This window comes from Archocentrus centrarchus, chromosome 18 (genome assembly GCF_007364275.1).
Source record: "Archocentrus centrarchus isolate MPI-CPG fArcCen1 chromosome 18, fArcCen1, whole genome shotgun sequence".
Classification (NCBI taxonomy): domain Eukaryota; kingdom Metazoa; phylum Chordata; class Actinopteri; order Cichliformes; family Cichlidae; genus Archocentrus; species Archocentrus centrarchus.
The window spans coordinates 5563822-5583969 of record NC_044363.1 but is presented as its reverse complement, the minus strand read 5'-3'; the positions used below and the strand labels follow the sequence as shown (position 1 = coordinate 5583969).

General features: G+C 44.9%; 1 protein-coding gene across 1 annotated transcript; it reads right to left on the bottom strand.

Moving 5' to 3' along the window:
- Positions 1-4492: 4492 nt before the first annotated feature.
- Positions 4493-8073, bottom strand: LOC115796615 (uromodulin-like). Its single transcript, XM_030752980.1, has 5 exons — positions 8003-8073; positions 7649-7894; positions 7404-7566; positions 7183-7269; positions 4493-6038 (listed from the first exon to the last, which is right to left on the bottom strand). Exons 1-4 carry the CDS (start codon positions 8071-8073, stop codon positions 7183-7185), a joined length of 567 nt encoding a protein of 188 aa, XP_030608840.1. The 3' UTR covers positions 4493-6038.
- Between the last annotated feature and the right edge of the window lie 12075 nt (positions 8074-20148).

Below are 20148 nucleotides of genomic sequence, written 5' to 3'. Positions count from 1 at the left end.
TGTGTGGTGGGAAGGGTAGGACCCAAATGCAGGATGCGTCAAAATGGAGGTTAACTCTAACAGCTTTTAATTGCTGGAGGTAGTGATGAGAATGTGAAACTGAAGCTTCGATATGTGCTTCGAACCCTGGGCTTACAACTCCATAGCACCAATGTTTTAAAGCTTGCTTCAGGGCGAGAAAAAAAAAAAATCACATGCTATCATAACGTATGTGCGTCAAAAAATGCAAAGATGTTTCAGATCATTGAGGTGTGTGCATGTGAATGTGTGTCTGTGTGTGTAGTTAAAAGCATTGCACTTTTCCAGGAGAGGGCGCTATAATTGAAGCTTAGAGTAATGAGCCCATTGTTTGGGTAATGAACCTAAAAATTCACAAAAGCTTAATTTAAAATAAAACAACTGAAGCTCAACCAAGTAGTAATGGGTCGGTCGCAAACGATCCACTCTTTGAAGTGAATGATGGGAGCCATTTCTTTATTCTTTTTGTTCATTGGTTAAGATGTGTGGCAGAATCTGCATGTCTACATGGAGCAGCAGGGTGGGAAGTTGTGCTTTACATAGAGGCTACATGCAGGAATGGTGAGGAAAAGTAATTCATTTTACACATTTTTTTAAACTACAATCTGAGGAGCTGTTTGGGAGCCAAAAGAGCTGGCCCTTCTTTGGGAGCCGAGCCAAAAGAGTCGGCTCTCTGAAAAGAGCTGAACTTCCCATCACTATAACCTAGGCTGAAAACAAGCCTGGGAGAAACTAAGGGGGGCCCAAAACAATAAACAGAGAACACACAGGTAAAGGGAAAAACAGATGACGCAACGAGGAACAGAAAAAAAAACAAAAAAAACAAACACACAACTGAAGGCTTTAATACACACATAATCAGGGCAAGTGGAAACAGAAGGGAACCACAGGTGAAACAAATGGAACTAATAACACAGAGGAAGCAAGACTAAACACAAAAGGACAGTGAACACGGATCTATCAAAATAAAACAGGAAGTGACCATTCAAGATACAAATGCAGACTTGAGACCACACAAGGAATAATACATTCTAGAGAGACAGGCAGAAGAGACACCACAACACAAGGGAGGGACCCTAAGGGAAAACACAGGGAAAACTAAACTCTAAACCTATGGGAAAGGGAACCTTAACACCACACACACACACACACACACACACACACGGAAGCAACGGGAAGGGAACTAAACACCAAGGGCCAAGACACTGGGACAAAAAACACAGGAACACAAACAGAGAAGACCAGAACAAAGGGAAACCAGAATAACATACAAATAAATAATAACAGAACACCCCAATAACAACAAACTGAGGATCTAAACTGTAAGGAAATCTACAAAAAAAACAACCAAAAAATTGTCATGTGTGAGTGGCGTGGTGAGCAGGGTGGACCCAATTGCAGACCTCCAGAGGCTAAGCTGAACTTAAAAGGTGACTTAATTGTAAAGTGAAATAAAATGCAGACAAAACCACAACTTCATGAGGGAGGACACAACAAGGAACAGCAAATACAGGGGCTTAAATACACACAGGAGGTAATGTTAAGAAACAAGAAACAGCTGGTGAACACAGGGCACAGGTGACCAGAATCTAACAAATTAAACGGGAAGCAAAACTAAACATGACACATAGGGAGCACTGGACTGTCAAAGTAAAACAGGAAGTAAATGCAGACTAAGCACAACATAAGGAACAACGTAGACAAGAGGCCAGGAACTAACAAAACACTGAACACCAAGACGTAGGAAGACAAGAAAAGGATACAAAACGCCGAATAAACTCAAAACCATAACAAACTGAAGACCCACATGAAAGAAACCAAATAAACATAATCTGAGACACAACAAAACATAACCAAAAGAACACAAAACACTGGGCCACCGGCCCAGGGCCATGACAGTTAAATGTTCTGAGGAACTATGAAAAACTGCATTTAGTCAAATCTGATAAAGACAAGATTTGATGACTTTGCCCAAAATGAAAGTTTGATGAAGTTTTTAAAAAAAAAAATTTCTCTGGAAGTAAAAATTCTTCCACCATTATTGCTATTAATGAATGTCTCATATCTCTGATTGTGCTGCATGTTTTAAGACAATCTATTGTAACACATCCTGATATATGCTAAATTACTGTTGTACATACACAGACATGTTACAAATTCAGGACATTTTATGGGATAGATTCTGAGGTTAAATAATTAATTGTGGCACTCATCTATAGCCACAGTTGTTTAAAAAAAAGATTTATTAATTTCTGGGTATCTTAGTGTGTGACCTGCTCTCGAAACAGACTATTGATACATTTCTATACATGAGCATTGTAAACACAGACCCATATTGCATGATGGAACATGTTCTGAGTGACTTTCCGACAATCTGCAGTCAACACTGTGTGTTCTTTCTTTGCCATATACAAAAAATGTGCATGACATCTTTCTATATGTTATGGATATAACTTGGTGCATGTACAGTGTGGTTACTGATGTTATGTAACAATTATAAAAATAAAAGACAATATGGGAGTAAAATTTCATTATGCAACATCTATTTATCAAAACTATTTAATATTGAAAACATCCATTTTTCATCTTTTAGCAGTAAGAAGAAAAAAAAAGTCATCGTTGTCACTTTTTTAGTATTGAAAGGGAAACAGAGCAAGGAAAACATTAAATAATTCAAATGAATCTAAATCTTTCAAATTAAATAAATCAAAAATCTACTCAGTGCTTCTTTATCGTAGTGGAGGGGTTTGTGTGTCTCAATGATCCCAGGGGCTATATTGTCTAGGGGCTTTTACCCCCTGGTAGGGTCTACCAAGGACCTGGGTGAGGAGCCAGATGAAGGACAATTCATGGAAGAAAGTTTACCATGCCAGGGATAGGGTTACAACAGCCCCAACCTGAAGCCAGGCCTGGCAAGGATGCTTGAGGGAGAGCACATGGTGGCCAGGTCAAAGACAAGACATGGACATGCTCTGCTGTAGGCCCACCACCTACAGGAGGCATCGTAGGAGTTGGGTGCAAATGCGTGTTGGGTGGCTGCCAAAGTTGAAGGCCCTGTTACTGGACTTCTGGGCGAACCACAGGTTGTCCATAACAAACACCATGTTTGAAAATAAGGATGTCCATAAGTCCATGTGGCACCTAGATCAAAGTTTAGTGATTGATTTTGCAATTGTATCATCAGATCTGTGACTGTATGGGAACACCAGGGTGAAAAAAAGAGCTAAGCTACCAACTGATCATCACCTGGCGATGACTTGGATCAGGTGATGAGAAGGATGCTGGACTTATCTGGCGGACGTAAATGTATTGTAAGGGTGCATTGGGAACACCTGGCAAAGGACCCAGTCTGCAAGATCTTCAACTCCCACCTCTGGCATAACTTCTACAGCATTCTGAGGGAGTCTGAGGACAGTGAATCCAAATGGACTATGTGCCACAATTGTTGAGGCTTCAGCACCAAACTGTGGCTGCAAGGTAGTTTGTGCCTGTTGTGGTGGTAATCCCTGAACCAGATGGTGGATGCCAGAGGTGAAGGGAGCCATCAAGCTGAAGGAGGAGTCTTGATAACATTAATTGAGGATATAGTCAGACGGTGGAAGGACTCCTTAAAATCACTGACAACTTCTGGAGAGGAAGCAGGGTCTGGGGATGAGTGGATGACTCGGCCATCACTGGGGGACAAGTAATCAAGGTAGTTAAAGAACTTCTTGGTGGCAGGGCCCCTGGGTTGGACAAGAGTTGCCCTGAGTTTCTGAATGCTCTAGATCTTGTAGGGCTGTGTTGACTGACACCATCTGCAAAGTTGCATGGAAATATGGGGTAGTGCCAATGGACTGGCAGTCAGAGTGGTAGTTTGCTTTTTTGAGAAGGAGGGCTGGAGGGTGTGCTCCAACTATCAGGGGATCACTCTGCTCAGCCTCCCCAGTGAGGTCTATGCCACGGTGTTGGAAAGGAGGGTCTGACCACTATTTGAACCTCAGATTCAACAGGAAAAATGTGGTTTTCATCTTGACCATGCTTGTTTGTGTGTGGGAGTTTGCTCATAATTTTTAAGAACAGAAATTCTTGGTACAGAGAAGTGGTAAAAGGTTTCCGCCTGGGAAGCCTCAAAATCTCATCTGTGGTTTTTGTGGAACGTGGCAAAGCATGAAGTGGCAGGTATGATAATTAGCACCTTCAAATCTGAGGCCATGTTCTTTGGATGGAAAAGGATGGAGTGCCCACTCTGGGTCACGGACTAATTGCTGCCCCAAGTGACTCACCTTTTACCTTTTTATTCTCAGGGTGGCCCCGGCTCCAGCTGGAAATTTTCACTATTAAATCCATTTTTTTGAAATAATCCACAAAAAATCAAAATAATCCACAGGAATTGAGCAGGATTCATTTTAAGAATTTATTTTCACAAGGTGTTAGAAAAAGCAAGAAAGTGCCTCCCGGGAGTATATAACCTTAAGCGGTTAGTCCAGCAAAAAGAGAAACATCGCAGACAAAGAAAAAAAGCTGCTTCAACTGCAAAAAACAGGGCAAATATACCCTCTCGCAGGACTTCCTCCACCCCCTTTTGACCCAAATACATATGCATAAGTTGTCACCCTTTGATATTTAATCCTCACCTCATCATCTTTTCGGGCACCCTTCACCCACTTTAGGACACATGCTTAACGCTGCACCTCACAGGTCTAGCTCATAGTTTATACCAGTTCAAACAGATGTCATGCATGAGGACCTTTTCTACTCAAACATCTGTGAAGATAAGATCACCAGTCCCCCCCACTTAGCCAGGTTTTATTCCTTCCCCCCTTTTCTGCTATAAAACCGCGAGGGACCCACAGAACTCCCTTTTTTGGGAGAAATCTCGACTGAAATATGACGATAGGGTACAAGTGTCAAGTAAGATAGTGCTTACTCCAGCAACTCTTCAAAGGCCACAAACACACAAATTTGATCACACATGTCCTATCCCCGCCTCAGTGACCCAAAAACATGAAGCAGTCAGCATTGCTAGCGTGTGTGTGGCTGCCTCCTATCTGCACGTGCCAGAAAAGTGGCGCCTGGTACTTAAGATAAAAACTAACAACCCCAGGCACTTACTTGAAAATAATATAAGGTTTAAGAATAATATGTGCACATGTGATAAAACTAATAACACTACAAACAATATAAGTGACAAGTAATACAAGTACATAATCCCCATATGATGATAAATGTAAACGGTGACTGACAGAGCTGAGGTTCGTTATGAGGCCGCACTTAACCACATGTGAATAAATCACTGCTAACAATAGGGAAAGTCCCTTTTTACATGGGAAGTGAAGGATAATCACTGCTAATGGTGGGGGTGGAATGGTATAGACAGTGTATGAAGTTGATAAGGACAACTCAGGAGGGAGAGAAAAAGTACAAGCAGTGTAAGGGGTCAAAGGTACAACCAGTATAAGGGGAGAGAGTTCAGAGAGGGGAGAGATAGTATAAAGAACTGTTAAGGACAGAATGGTACAGGCAGTGAATGGAATATATGTATAGTGGCAAGTACCCACTACTAATGGAGGGAAAAAGTATAGATGCTGGATGAAAGTAGCAATAAATTTCCAACACACTCAAAATGGAACATAGAAAACTCATAAGTTTTTTAAACTGTTTAAAGTAAAATGTAACATATTAAAAAAAACGTAGCCCCTTTTGAATATGATGGCAGAAATACATTGCATTAGACTGCTATTGTCCAGTAACATCTAACTTGGCAAAACCTCATAAATCCTTGTTTTCATGGAAATGAAAGAGCATTTGAAGCTGGAAATGGCTAATGGCAACAAACTGAGCAGTTTGGTCCTGTCCTCACAATACTTCCACTAAAACAGCTGCTTGTTCCAGCTGTGGGAGTCCACACGGCCTCACAGCAGCCAGAACTGAGCTCAACCTTTCACGCGTCCAGGATTTGGATCAGGACCAGTCAGAAGTCAGGGATCATCGTGGAGGTCGGCAGCCTGTCAGTCAGTCCGGGTCACCATGGAAAGCATCTGAGGAGATGAACCAGACCAAACTGTGACTGCTGAGAAACACTCCTGTCCTCTCTGAACCATCCCTGAGACGGACCTTCACCCTGATCCTGGACTGTCAGGCTACAGAGGAGCATCCAGGACATTTGACTCTCTCAGCAGCTCATTAGATTTATCACATGAAGGAAGATGCAAACACAAACTCATTGATGAGGAGTGAGCGTACAGAGTTTATCTTCAGGTCAATGCTGGAACAAAAAACTGTTACAGTCCAGTTTGAATCTTTATGTAAACTTTCATTTAGCTGCTATCAGTGAGACTTAAAGGTGACATATCATGCAAAATCCTTTTTTTTTTAGCCCTTAAATACATTTTGTTGAATACTTTGAGTGTGTAGAAATGCAGGAAATTTAAAAGTATTCTCGTAGATATCTTTATATTCTTTTTGGGTCATATTTTTCAGTCTGTTTAGTTTATCTATTCCCTGTTATGTTTTCTTATCTGTTACGTCACAGAATTTGCTATGGAACCGCTAAACAAGGGCATGGACTTCTGATTTTCGTGAATCCTCGATTTTTTTTCTCTCACAGCAATTCTGTAATCCAAGTTCAGTTCAGTTCAATTATGCCGAAGTTGCAAGTAGAGAAATCAAAATGTTTGCCTGTTGGATGTATTAACTCACACAATGCCTTATATCGCCCCCCAGCATCTTTAAAGAGCCTGGGTGAATTTTATTTTTCTCTGAAATGTACTCACATCAGTGGGGAAAGTCCTCCTTATTTCTCTGCTGGTAGATAATCATATCACTGCTATCAATTTACAAAGATGACCAAATGGGGTGGAGTGGAACGCTCTGCAACCTGTTTCATTCATATTTAAAGAGACCGCACCAAAACGAGCCGCTCTAAGATGTGCCTCAGAAAAGGTGTAAAAGAGGGGTCTGTGGAGCTACAATAATGAGGAATTCAGACCAAAGCATTGCAGTTCTACTTTATATAGACCACAAGTGAATGATTTACATATGAAAAGGAAGGATTTAAAAGCATGATATGTCAGTTTTTAATTTAACAGTTCTCTGCTTCCACAAGAAATAAACAACAATCAGCACATTATGAACAAACATGCAGACTTCTCAGAACAATGAAAACAGCAGACTATGTCTTACCTAATGAGTCCAGGTCATGCTGATCAAGGCTTCACCTTCATATGTGGCTCTGGCAGATCTGCGTCTGCGAGCAGCTCCATTACAAGTCTGAGGACAAAGAGACAAAGTCCAGACTTTAGAAGATCCACACTGATCCTTTCATTCAGCACTGAATCTGCTGAGAGCGAACATTTGAGCTGTGTGTGTGTGTGTGTGTGTGTGTGTGTGGCAGCGAGGCCTACCGGGATGCAGCTGTTCTCCTGGTTGGGACACAGGTGGAGTTTGCAGTGCAGGTAGACATTACCAGAGGTCCCAGTGAACTGGAACATGTTGAAGGAGAAGTAGGTGGAGGTTCCCACTCCGTTTTTCTTCACCTCCACAGTCGGGTCAGCAGGGTTTGCACAGCTGCTCACAGACAGGAAAACACTCTTTGTTCAGGAGTCCATGAGATCGATCAAAAGGACATGAATCTCTGAGTCTGTCTCACCCGTTTATGATCAGGTCATATCTCAGACTGCTGGTGGGTGATGGCTGGTCAGTCGCCCAGCAGGAGTCGGTCACCACGACGACCGTACTTCCATCCAGCCCGTCAGTCTTCAGCTCCACCCAGATCTTCTGGTTCAGCTGCACTTCAGTGCTGGACTCCACAGCTTGTGTGCGGCCGGCGTCTGAGAAGCTCTTCATGGTCAGAGTGTAGTTCCAAGCTCCAGATGTGATGTGCTGGATCACAGAGCTGCAGAACACAAACACAATTCAGCTTTCTTTGACTCACTAACCTCATGATAAAAAAAAGCTTCATGTCTTAAACCAAGTCAAAGAAAAGCTCACAGCCACCACACACCTGTCTCTGATCCTGAAGGTCTGAGTCTTGATGTCTGGCTGAGTGTGGACAAACTCCATGGCCATAGACATATGGCCATGGAGTTTACACAGTCTAATACGGTTTTAGGATATACTATGTTTTCACTAACAACACGTTCAAAACTGGACAAAGGCTACAAATTCTTCATTGAACATTATGGAGGTATGTGTTCTTGTCTTTTCTAGCTTTTAATTAATATACTAGGATAGCATTAGTCAATTTGTTTGCTAGCTAACATTACGTGACCTTTCTGTTTTGCAAATAGAACATCTTTAGGCTCTAATCTTGATTAGATCCTTATAGTATAGACTAGGGTTGCCGCCCATCACGAAAAATACGCAATCGTTTGTTATTTGGCAGTTAAATGTGGTTTCCCGGTGCTGCCTGAGCGTGCTGCAGTTTCGGTTGTCTACAGACAGACACCACACACCTGCGCCTTTTTTACTGTCCACCCGCTACTGCACCATGTCCTAAGAAATTAATCTCTTGCAAAGATACAGACGTGAGTAGGAAGACTCTCATCTCAGGCTGAACAGCTTCAGCGAGGATGAAAAGCGCACAGTGAGCCATCTGATGTCAGGAGATAAACACTGCAGACAAACAAGAACCTAGAAGACCCAGGCATCAGTCACATTCTTCACCCCCAATCATCTAAATGGATATTTGAAGAACAAGTTATGCTAATAGATTAAAGCAAATAAATAAATATTGTCAAAACCATGAAAAAAAATGTACAGATGTACAGAGAGATTTGATTTCCAACACGGCTGCTTGCTGTAATGAATGTTCATCCACGAAGTGTGAGTTGTAGGGGCAGGGAGACTGACCTGGTTTGTCTCCTTTCAGACACTGTCACTCACTGTCCTCCTCCACAAAGGATTTTAAAACTTGGTCTCTCATCTCTCCTGATCGCTCTTCCTCAACAGACATGTATTTCTGCATCCACTGGAAAATCGTGGAAACTCAAATACAGAGTTTTTTTGTTCATTATTGGAACAGCATTAGGTGGGCTGCTGCTGAGAAAGATGGACACAAGAAGAAAGCAAAAAGAAAATTATGAATCACATCAGAACATGGAAATGGTGTGGCATATAGCTTTAAAGTCAATATTTAAAAGACTATTCTAAACATCAGTGTTGGAAGATGTCAGTGATTTGACATTAATATAGAAAGTAAACCTTTTAACATGACAGCACTGACAGGCAGCAGTGTGGTTTTTTTAGCTACCTGTGGCTAAAGTTGCTGCTAGCTTACTTTCCAATTGGAGACTGTTTCTTTTATACATGGTGGATATGTAAATGTAAATACATGTAAATACTTTTATTATAACCTTACCATTCGCTATATCATAAAGATGATGAGCATCCGTGAATTTTTCAGGCAGGTCTCTGACAATTCCAGGTCTTGTGACAATTGCAGAAGAATTAAGTCACCTTGCTAGCTTAGCTGAAAGCAATACTGTCAGTGATGACTGTTTATTGTTTCGTGTAGATAATTTGAATGAGAGGCTACTCCATTTAACTGCAGACACGGATAATGAAGCTGACTCATTAGTTCTCCAGATTTTGGAGGAGGTGGCGTGTCGCTTGCACAAGTCTGTGTACCACACAAGAACTGTTGGAAGACCCGGATATTTGCTGCCCGCTGATGCCTTGGAATCGTTTTTGCTTGCGGGTGTGCCAGTTACGGATACTGCCGAACTTTTCGGGGCTGCTAAACTGAAGACAAAAGCTCAGGCATGCACAATTGACCTGCACATGGATCCTGCTCCTTCCTGTTTATTGACCAATAGTAGAGGAGCTGGAGTAAGCAGGCCGCCCTCCTCATTTGCATAATGACGCAGAAATGCATACGGTAAAGGAAAAAGAGCAGAAGGTAATGTAAAAAAAAAAGGCTTGTATAAGGAAAAGGCAAAACAATATATATATATATGTCTTGATAAAAAAGCATGTATAAGGAAAAACAAAATATATATATATTGTAACGTTGTAAACACACTTCCACAGTCGGCGATGTTCACAACAAAGGTCGTCTTTATTAGCAGAAAAACGGCTGCTGTAGGCCACAGCCACGCCAACCACAACTACAACAACGGAACAGCAACACACACACACAGGCAAGCTCTCGGTCTTTTCTCTCTCTCTCTCCATGCTGCCTTCACGAACCTCCCGAACAGTCCGAAATCCCACAACATCAACACGCTCTCTAACTAAGAGAATCGCTACATTGCCCCCCCTCACTAAATCCCTCGCCCCGAGGGATCCCGTACAAAGTCTCTGAGGTGACCTGGGGGTCTTCTCTGCCTCTGCAGCCCCCTTGTAGACGACACTTGGGGCTGTGTCTGCTGTCCTGCAGCACCCTGCTTTTGATCTGGGATGGGGTGCAAAAGTGGAGGAAGCTGTGGGGCAGTAGAAGGGGCACAGTCAGTGAGTCTGGGGCTGTGGCTGTTTCATTTCTCAGGGGGGTCGACTGGACCGGGCGCACATCACCCTTATATGGAGCCAGCCTGTCTCTATGAAGGGCCACTCGTCTCCCCCTAGTCGGCAGCTGAACCCTGTACACCACTTCCCCCAGCTTCTCTACCACTACACAAGGCCCCACCCAGTGGCAGTCCAGCTTAGGGCACCGGCCTTTCTTCCTCCTCGGGCTGTACACCCACACAAGGTCACCGGCCCTGAAGTCTTTCCCTTTTACCCTCAAGTCATAATTCCTTTTCTGTCTCATTCCCGCTTTCTCCAGCTGATCACGGGCAAAAGCATGGGCCGACTCCAGCCGGTCCTGCAGTCTCCTGGCGTATTCCGGACCCGGTACGACTACCGGAGCGTCCGGAGGCCTCCCCAGTGCCATCTCCACTGGCGTCCGTAGCTCTCGCCCCAGCATGAGCAGGGCAGGCGTACACAAGGTGGAATCCTGCACAGCGGACCTATACGCCAACAAAACAAGGGGGAGATGCATGTCCCAATCACGCTGGTGCTCTGCAGTGAGGATGGCCAGCTGTTTCGCCAGGGTCCTGTTGAAGCGCTCGACGAGCCCATCACTCTGCGGGTGTAACGGTGTCGTCCGGGTCTTTCGCATCCCTAAGCGCTCACACATGACAGAGAAAACAGCCGACTCAAAGTTCCTTCCCTGGTCACTGTGAATGGTTTCTGCCATCCCGAACCTGGCAAACATGCCCTCCACCAGCCTGTCGACCACCGTCTCCGCCTCCTGGTCGGGTATGGCATATGCCTCCGGCCATTTTGTGAAGTAGTCCATGGCAACTAAGACATAACGATTTCCTCTGTCTGTGCGTGGAAAAGGCCCCATCACGTCCACTGCTACTCTCTCCATCGGGGCTCCCACTGCTAACTGCTGTAGCTGGGCCCGGGACTGGTCTGAGGGACCCTTGTGCGCTGCACAGAGGTCACACCGGCGGCAAAAGTCCTCAACATCCCTCCTGAGCTGCCCCCAGTAGAAACTCTGCCGGAGCCGCCGAAGGGTTTTGGAAACTCCAAAATGCCCCACCCCGACGGTTCCGTGGGAGGCCTTCAAAACTGCCTCCCTCAGGGCCCTGGGGACCACCACCTGCCACCTCTCCTCCCCCGTAGCTGGCTCCTTCCAGGCTCTCTGCAGCACTCCGTCCTTTACTCGGAGAGCTGAAAATTTCACAAACAGTCCTTTAGTTGCAGGTGAGTATCCAGCCACTCCGCTCCACTGCGGTCTTTGACCAGACTCCACCCATTGTAGCACTGGCCGGAGGTCAACATCCTGCTCCTGTTGCGCTCTCCACTCGAGCGGGTCAATCACCTGTGCCACTCTGCAGGCCAGCTCACCTCCGCTACACCGGGAATCATGCTCTCCCCCAGCCCGGAGCTCCTCCTCTCGGGCTTCCCGCTTTTCGCAGTACCGGCAACCAGCTGGAGCACAGGGGCGGCGGGACATGGCATCTGCGTTGGCGTGGTGAGCCCCCGCTCGGTACTTCACTTCGAAGACGTATGGCGCTAATTCCTCCAGCCAGCGTGCAATCTGCCCCTCTGGCTCCTTAAACGCCATTAGCCACTGCAAGGCTGAATGGTCTGACCGGACAGTGAAGGGCAGGCCACAAAGGTAGTACCTGAAGTGACTTATTGCCCGTACTATGGCCAGGAGCTCCCTTCGCGTCACACAGTAGCGTCGTTCAGCCTTATTAAAGGTTCTGCTGAAGTACGCCACCACTCTCTCCCCCGCTGGCCCCACCTGGCTCAACACTGCCCCCATTCCGACATCGCTGGCATCTGTGTCTAGAATAAACGGCAGACTGGGGTCCGGGGTGGCGAGGGTGGGAGATTCTGTTAGGGCGTTTTTCAGCCGCTCAAAAGCCTGTTCACATCCTGCTGACCAGTCAAAGTCACTATCCTTTTTCTGCAGGCGGAACAGGGGCGCAGCAATACAGGAGAACCCCCTTACAAACCGCCTGTAGTAGGACGCCAGACCAAGGAAGCTCTTTAAGTCCTTCAAGTTTGTGGGGGTTGGCCAGTCCTTCACCGCCTGCACTTTCTCCTCCAGCGTACTGATACCCTCACCCCCGATTTTGTGTCCCAGGAACTCCAGCTCTTTCCTCATAAAGCAGCACTTATCAGGGTGGAGTTTCAGGCCCGCTGCCGCTATCCGCTGTAGAATCTGCCGCAGGGATGCCAGAGCTGCCTCGAAGGAACTTCCGTGGACCAGGATGTCGTCTAAGTAGACCAAACATTCCTGTCGGGGAATATCGGCCAGCACCTTTTCCATCAACCTTTCAAACGTGGCCGGCGCATTGCATAGGCCGAAGCAGAGAACACGGAATTGCCACAGCCCCCTGCCTGTGCTGAAAGCAGTCTTTGGTCTGGCTGCGGGGCTGAGGGGCACTTGCCAATACCCGCTACGCAGGTCCAGCGAGGAGAACCAGGAAGAGCCGGAAACCAAATCCAGGCACTCATCGATGCGGGGCAGCGGGTATGAGTCTTTCTTAGTCACACTGTTCAACGGCCTAAAATCGACACAGAATCTCATTTTGGGGCTCTTCTTCTTTTTAACCATCACAACCCCCGAGGCCCAGGGGCTGTCGGAGGGTTCAATGACGCCAGCCCTGAGCATCTCCCCGATCGCACTATCAGCCGCAGCCTGATGCGCCAGGGGGAGGCGGCGAGGGCGTGACTTCACAGGCCGTGCATCTCCCGTGTCAATGTCGTGCTGCAGGAGGTGAGTTAAGCCTACCTCGTCTTCTGACAGAGCAAAAATGTCCTTGAACTCCAGCAGCACCTGCCACAGCTCCTCCCGCTGTGGATGATCTAAATCTTGGCAGCTACGTGTCCATATGTCCCTCACTACTGCCAGTCTATCCCCCTCCCCCATTACAGTGTGCTGGTCTGAGGCAGGAGAACCCACCACGGTGGCTAAATCAGGGTCAGGGGACAGGGGTGCAGGGGGGTAGATCGGGGGCGGAAGGTGTGCCTCATGGTGCACCCCCGCTGCTCTCGACTTTGGCGGGTGTAGGTTCGGGGCCTGTGCGGGGCGCACCAGGTCAACCATGGGGCCCCCTGGAAAGGTCAGCGTGTTATTCCCCAGGTCTAAGACACTCTGTGAGGCCCGCAGAAAGTCCAGGCCTAATATGCAAACGTCCTGCACCGCTGCCACCCACACCTCCAAGTTCACTCCCAGGCCCCCCACCTGAATAGGGACCAGTCCTTTTCCCAACATCGGGGCTAACTCACCAGTCACTGTACGCAGTCACTGTGCCTCCGGCACCGCAGCCCTCACCACCGGGTCATACTCACTATGGTCGCACCCCGCAGAAGCCACCACGGCCTCCCTCTCCAAGGCCATCTCCAGGGCCTCGTGCAGATTGCGGGGGTGGGAAAGTTGAGTCTGGATGCGCAGCTCACCAGGGATAATGGCGCGGATGAACTGGTCTCTGGCCAGCTCGTTCTGCACGTCGATGGGCATGTGGGCATATGCTTTCTTCGCTAGCATCTCAATGTCATTAGCCAAAGCGCGAAGCGGCTCACCCGGTTGTCTCCGTCTACTCGTCAGTTCGGACCGCAGGACAGCAGGCTGGCCACACTGCCCAAACCGCCGCTGCAGAGCACCAACCAGAGCCCTGTAGTCACCCCTCTCCGCTGGGCTAAGCAGCAGCAGGCATGCCAAAGCGTCGTCAGTGAGGCACAAGGCTAGCTGGAGTGCTTTAGTGTCTGTGGACCAGGCCGCAGCATGCGCTAACAGTTCAAATTGAGCATGGAAGGCCTCCCAGTCAGCCTTACCGGAGTACTTGGGGGTTTTCACATTTGCCTGGCAGGGCCGGGCGCCACTATCGCCAAGCACGGGCCCCGCGCTGTTCGGGGCGGGCGTCTCCGCGCCCGCGTATATTCCTGCAGTCGATGGGCTAAAGCCAGCGGCGGCCGCAAGGCCTCTGGCAGTCCGTCTGAGGCGGGCCAAACGCTCTCCGGCACTGTCCGCTCCCTCAGGACCCAGCGTGCCCCCAAAGTCACTGTCCATAGCCTCTCTCTTGATCTTCGGGCGGGCCCCGGCCACATCTCGCTGCGCTGCCATAGTTAGCGCAGGCTGTCAACTGAGGTAGCCGAAGCAGGGCTAGCCGACGGTTAGCAGTTTGACTTCTGACACCAATGTAACGTTGTAAACACACTTCCACAGTCGGCGATGTTCACAACAAAGGTCGTCTTTATTAGCAGAAAAACGGCTGCTGTAGGCCACAGCCACGCCAACCACAACTACAACAACGGAACAGCAACACACACACACAGGCAAGCTCTCGGTCTTTTCTCTCTCTCTCCATGCTGCCTTCACGAACCTCCCGAACAGTCCGAAATCCCACAACATCAACACGCTCTCTAACTAAGAGAATCGCTACAATATATATATATATATATATATATATATATATATATATATATATATATATATATATATATATATATATATATATATATATATATATATATGCTTTTTGGTAATCCATAACATCAGTAGAGGTGTGAGTCCAATCGCTTTCCAGGGGGGTGGGGCAATCTGCGTCTGGTGTGGTTCTAATTACACCCGCGGAGCAAGTAGGGACATCTCTCTGCTGTATCTTGCTAGTCATGCCCCGTAATTGTTAGGGACATAACGGACATTATTTGAAATTTCTTGGGAGATCCAGGGCAGGTAATGTGGGAAATCCAATTAGTAATAGTATGGCAATCATTTCTTAATTAAAAATCATTACAGTAGAAGTCTTTGCTTAAGTGCTATAACTAAGTTTATGGATATAATTCCTCCAAATAGGCAGGTGTCTAAGCTAAAAAATAAATAAATAATAAATAAATAAATAAAAGCACCCCTTGTTGCACAAAAAAGACACAACATTCACTGTCCTTGGTGCTCAAACAAAAAAACACTGATGTAGCTTTCCATGGTCCTGAAACACAGATTCCCTGATGTAGCTTGCCATGGTACTGAAAAACACAGATTTATTTACAACAATAGTTGTAAATAGATAGAATATGTTGAGAATAAATAGAATTTTGGCTTCTGGGGCAGTGTGGATTTTTTTTTTGGCCCCGGGGCTTTCTCCTGGTAGCCTAAGCAGAGAAACCCCAACCTCCCTCTCCACAGTCACCTCCTCCAGCTTATCTGAGAGAGCTCCAAGATGTTCCAACAGCCTCCACCTGGTAGGACATGCTTGGAGCACCTCACTCAAAAGATACCCAGGAAGCATCCCAGTGTGATGCCTTAACCACCTCAACAGAGGTGGAACCTATTTTGACCAAATTTAAACCACTGACCAGGTTTCACTGCCAGTGTGTAAAACAAAATGGGACAAAAAACTCCAAAGGTCTATCACAGTTTTTCTGCAAGGTATATTTTTAGAGTGACATTCTTCCAACCAGTGAAATCCACTCTTGCGTTTTATTGGCAGGTCTTTCATTAGTCAATATCCTTTCCTACTGTTGTTCTTCTGTAGGTTTCTCTTAGTTTCTTGACACAGCTCCTTTATCTATTCCTTTTTCAGCTTTTGCCTCTTGTTACACAGCTCAAGTATTTTTACTGTGTATATGCTGTGACCCACAATGTAAAAAAAAAAAAAAGTGGTTAAATGTAAAAAGTTAAGTAGGAAGTTACACAACAATTTTAAGTTTATTCAACTTTTCATTTAATTTTACAGAACTTCATAACACAAACTTCTAAGTTAGTTCAACTTATTTGCTTTTCTTGGGTCAAAGTTAGCCCAGCTTTTCTCCATGGTGAAATACTGAGTTAGCACATCTTATTATAGTTGTTGGATTGACTTAATGTTTTTCTTTGGTGTCCAGTTGGCCCAGCTGTTACACTACTTAAAATATGAAGTTAACTCATATCTTTGAGTTGTTGGTCCAACTCACTGTTCTTCTCTCACAGCAAGTTGACCTTATATTATATTTAAGTGTGGTTATTCCAAGAAATTAAATACACAAGCATTTGTGTAAAAAAAGATTCATTTTAAATAAATTTGAAAAACACAAAGAAGAAACAAAACAGAACACTAGCAACAAACAGAACTGAATAAACTTATGACAGTAAATCTTTATGAATACCAAAGATAAGACAGCAGTACAAGCCATAAAGTACAATCAACACCAAATATTTGGAATGATGGTGGCAGGTGCAGCAAAGGTCCATAAATATTGAAGTGTGTCTCTCCATTACTTTGGATACTGATTACTTTAATTAATAAATACTAATTAATGTTGTTCCAGGACCATCATTAAAATTGACCAATCACATTTTTTCTGACAGCCTGAGATGCTCTGTGACTGAGGGAAAAGGAGAAATGCTAAATGCTCAACTTAAAGCTTAAACCTAAAGCTGTCATATTGGGCAGTATGACAGGCAGAATGGAACTCCAAAGCAGGACTTCAAAAACAGAGGTTTATTAAATGTCTTTATTTGTTACACACTTGTTACACACTAGCTAACAAGACAATGGGAAACAGCTGGCAGGGTAACACAGGAAACAAAACTAAACTCTAAACACAAGCAACAAGATGTACCAAAATAAAAACAGGAAGTGGAAACACAGACCAGGACTAAGACACAAGAATTGCATATGAAGACAGAGGGTTAACAATAAACACAAAGACAAAATAGCAGCACTATCTAGCATAAGAAACACAACACAATGCATTAAACAGAATCCTGAAGAACAACAACAGCAACAAAAAAAAAATGTTGGGCAACAGTGTTTTGTGTTTGAACCCCCCTGCCTCCAGATGAAACAAAAGCAAGGCACATGAGACCAATAGCGGGCCAAAATCAAATCAAAACAAAAGGCAGCAGTGCAAGGCAAAAAGGTGGCAATGATGGGACTAGATTAGGAGATCAGAATCAAGTATAAAAACATTTGCCGTATTTTTCGGGCTATAAGGCGCACTTAAAATCCTTAAATTTCCTCAAAAATCGGCAGTGCGCCTTATAATCCGGTGCGCCTTATATAGATAAGATAAGATAAGATAGATAAGATAGTGTTTATTTGTCACATGCACAGTTATACACAGTACAATGCACAGTGAAATGTATTTTGTACCTGCAACCATATATACACACACATATAAATAAGAAGAATAAAAATTAAAAAAAAGTAATTCACACCATACACTATACTCTATATACTATACACTATACACACTTTTATAAATTATAATATTTACATTGTGCAATAATGGTCCAGTTAGGGCTCAGAGTTGAGCAGACGGATGGCTTGTGGGTAAAAACTCTTCTTCAACCTTTCAGTCTTAGTCCTCAGGCAGCGGTAACGCCGGCCTGATGGGAGCAGGGAGAAGAGAGAGTGTCCGGGGTGGCTGGGCTGTTTTAGGATCTTCATGGCCCTCAGCCTGCACTGCTTGGTGTAAATGTCCTGCAGGTTGGGGAGGGTGGTTCTGATGGTATATGAATTCTTGTTGTGCTTACTGACCTTGAAACAATTTTATGTGGTACACTGCACTCAAAAATCTGTTGAAATGTTTTAGTGCGACTTTGGTGAGGGACGCTTAATAAATACCAAAATTTTCCCGAGCGTACAAAGCGTACAACAGGGGGGAGGGGGGTAACACCCAGCATACGCTTTTCAAATAGTTGAGCGCTGCTGTCTGACTGCCGATGGTCGAGGAATCCACACCACTGCACCATTGCGTGGTCTGTAGCGATATTTCCTCTGGTCTGGCGGATCAGTTCAAAGGCCTCACTGAATTCTCTAAAATAGTCCATCATAGATTCACAAAATGACTCTACTGATGATATTAGACAGGAACAAGCTGCGAGTCCAGTGCAGCAGGTGTGGAAAGCAGCCGGAGATAAATTCAACACAAAGCATTGTTCCAAAAATAGAAACCGTATGCAGTAAACCGCAGAAAACTATGATGGATTTTATTCTACATGTTTCTGGCCTATTTTCATCTATGCTGGCCCGTATATTTGTGCGTAATCTGGCAATCAGCGGCCGGCGCTGTTGCCAACTTTTGTGCAACAAAACCTGCTGTCGGCTGTCTCAAAAGTAACTAGAAGTTACTGAAGGACGAATTGAGGTCCAGGTGTGTGCTGTCCCCCTTGGTGCCAAAGAGAGGTCCGGGTTATGCCACAGCGTGTGAAGGGACGCAGTACGACCGTTGTATGTACACAAAACACGGTGACAGCGGAGTTTTCTGGTTTCCGGTGTTGAGTCAAAAAGGGATTTCCTTTTTTTTTTTTTTTATGTTTTTTCGTTGCTTATATTGGTAAATAGACAGGTGCACAGGATTTATGAAGGGCTTATATATACAGACAGATTGCCAGCAAAAGTTGCCCTTTTATTAACAATTAAATGGTTGCTGTGTGCCGCAACCAAAACAAAACAGTAACATCAACGAGACTGACTCGGATAACGACGAGAGGGAACCCGGCATGCTTGATGCTGAAATCGCACAACTGTTCAATTCAGACACTGAAGATGAGGAATTTGATGGATTTGTTTAAGATGAATGATTTAAAATGTGAGGGTATTTTTCTGTATTTGTTAAAACTGAACAATATTCGGAGTTATTGTGAATGAGTTGAATAAAGTTCGACTTACCTGACGCTTTTGCTTCGCTCTACATATGTTTTATCATGCACCTTTTAACCCGGTGCGCCTTATGTATGAAAATAGACCCGTTCATTGATATTGCGCTTTATAATGCGGTGCGCCTTATGGTCCGAAAAATACCATTTATTTAGCCAGGTAAAAAGAGAGCTGCTTTCATAACAGAGCAAACAGCTGTAAGGTACCTCTTCACGATGCTCCACTTTCTCGCTCACTGCAGCCTACATGACTATGCTCAATCACCTGACTGCAGCACAACTAAACACGGCAGAGCAGGAAGGAGGGGGCCCTGCATGAGAGGAGCTTTGCACAGACATGTCTACTTTATAAAGAACAGGAGCAATCTACTGAGCTTACAGGAGATAAAGAACTAAAGCATCAATGCTGTCTTACTAGTATTGATCCAATACCAATCCCAGTGTTAGCATCAATAAGCTCACCCCAATGCTCAGTTTTGGATAGGATATTTATTAAGATTTAATATTTATAAACATAACCTGCAATTGTTTTACAAAGACACTGATGAACTGGGACCTGCAGAAAATAATGAAATTATTTTAAGGATCAGTTCATCTGAAAGCCCAGACCCATAGCAAACTGTGAAACATCGGCCCAAATATGTAGAATTGTTGTCAGCATTTCTTTCTGTCTTCCATGTGTAAGTTTGCTCATACATCAGCTGTTTGAGATGACACAGAACAGATTTCTGGAACAATGAGGTAACAATGTGATTGCTCAGACTGTGGAGTTGTTCTGAGTAATTAGGAAAGATTTTATTTTATCACACAGTTCTCTGCGGGGTACAGAACTTCATACTGATATATCTCATACTGTTGAGACTTGTTTATGGCTGGACCCAGAAAGCAGAATCAAACAGTAAGCGTGAAGTGTGAAAGGTTTATTTGCACAAATGAAACATACTATTATAAACTGATTTAATGACAGTGGGCAGCAAGAGACTGGGAGGAGGCAAATGCTAAAGCTTATATTGTGACTGAGGAGAGTTCTTATATAAGCGATGCCAGAGAATAGCTGGAGAAGG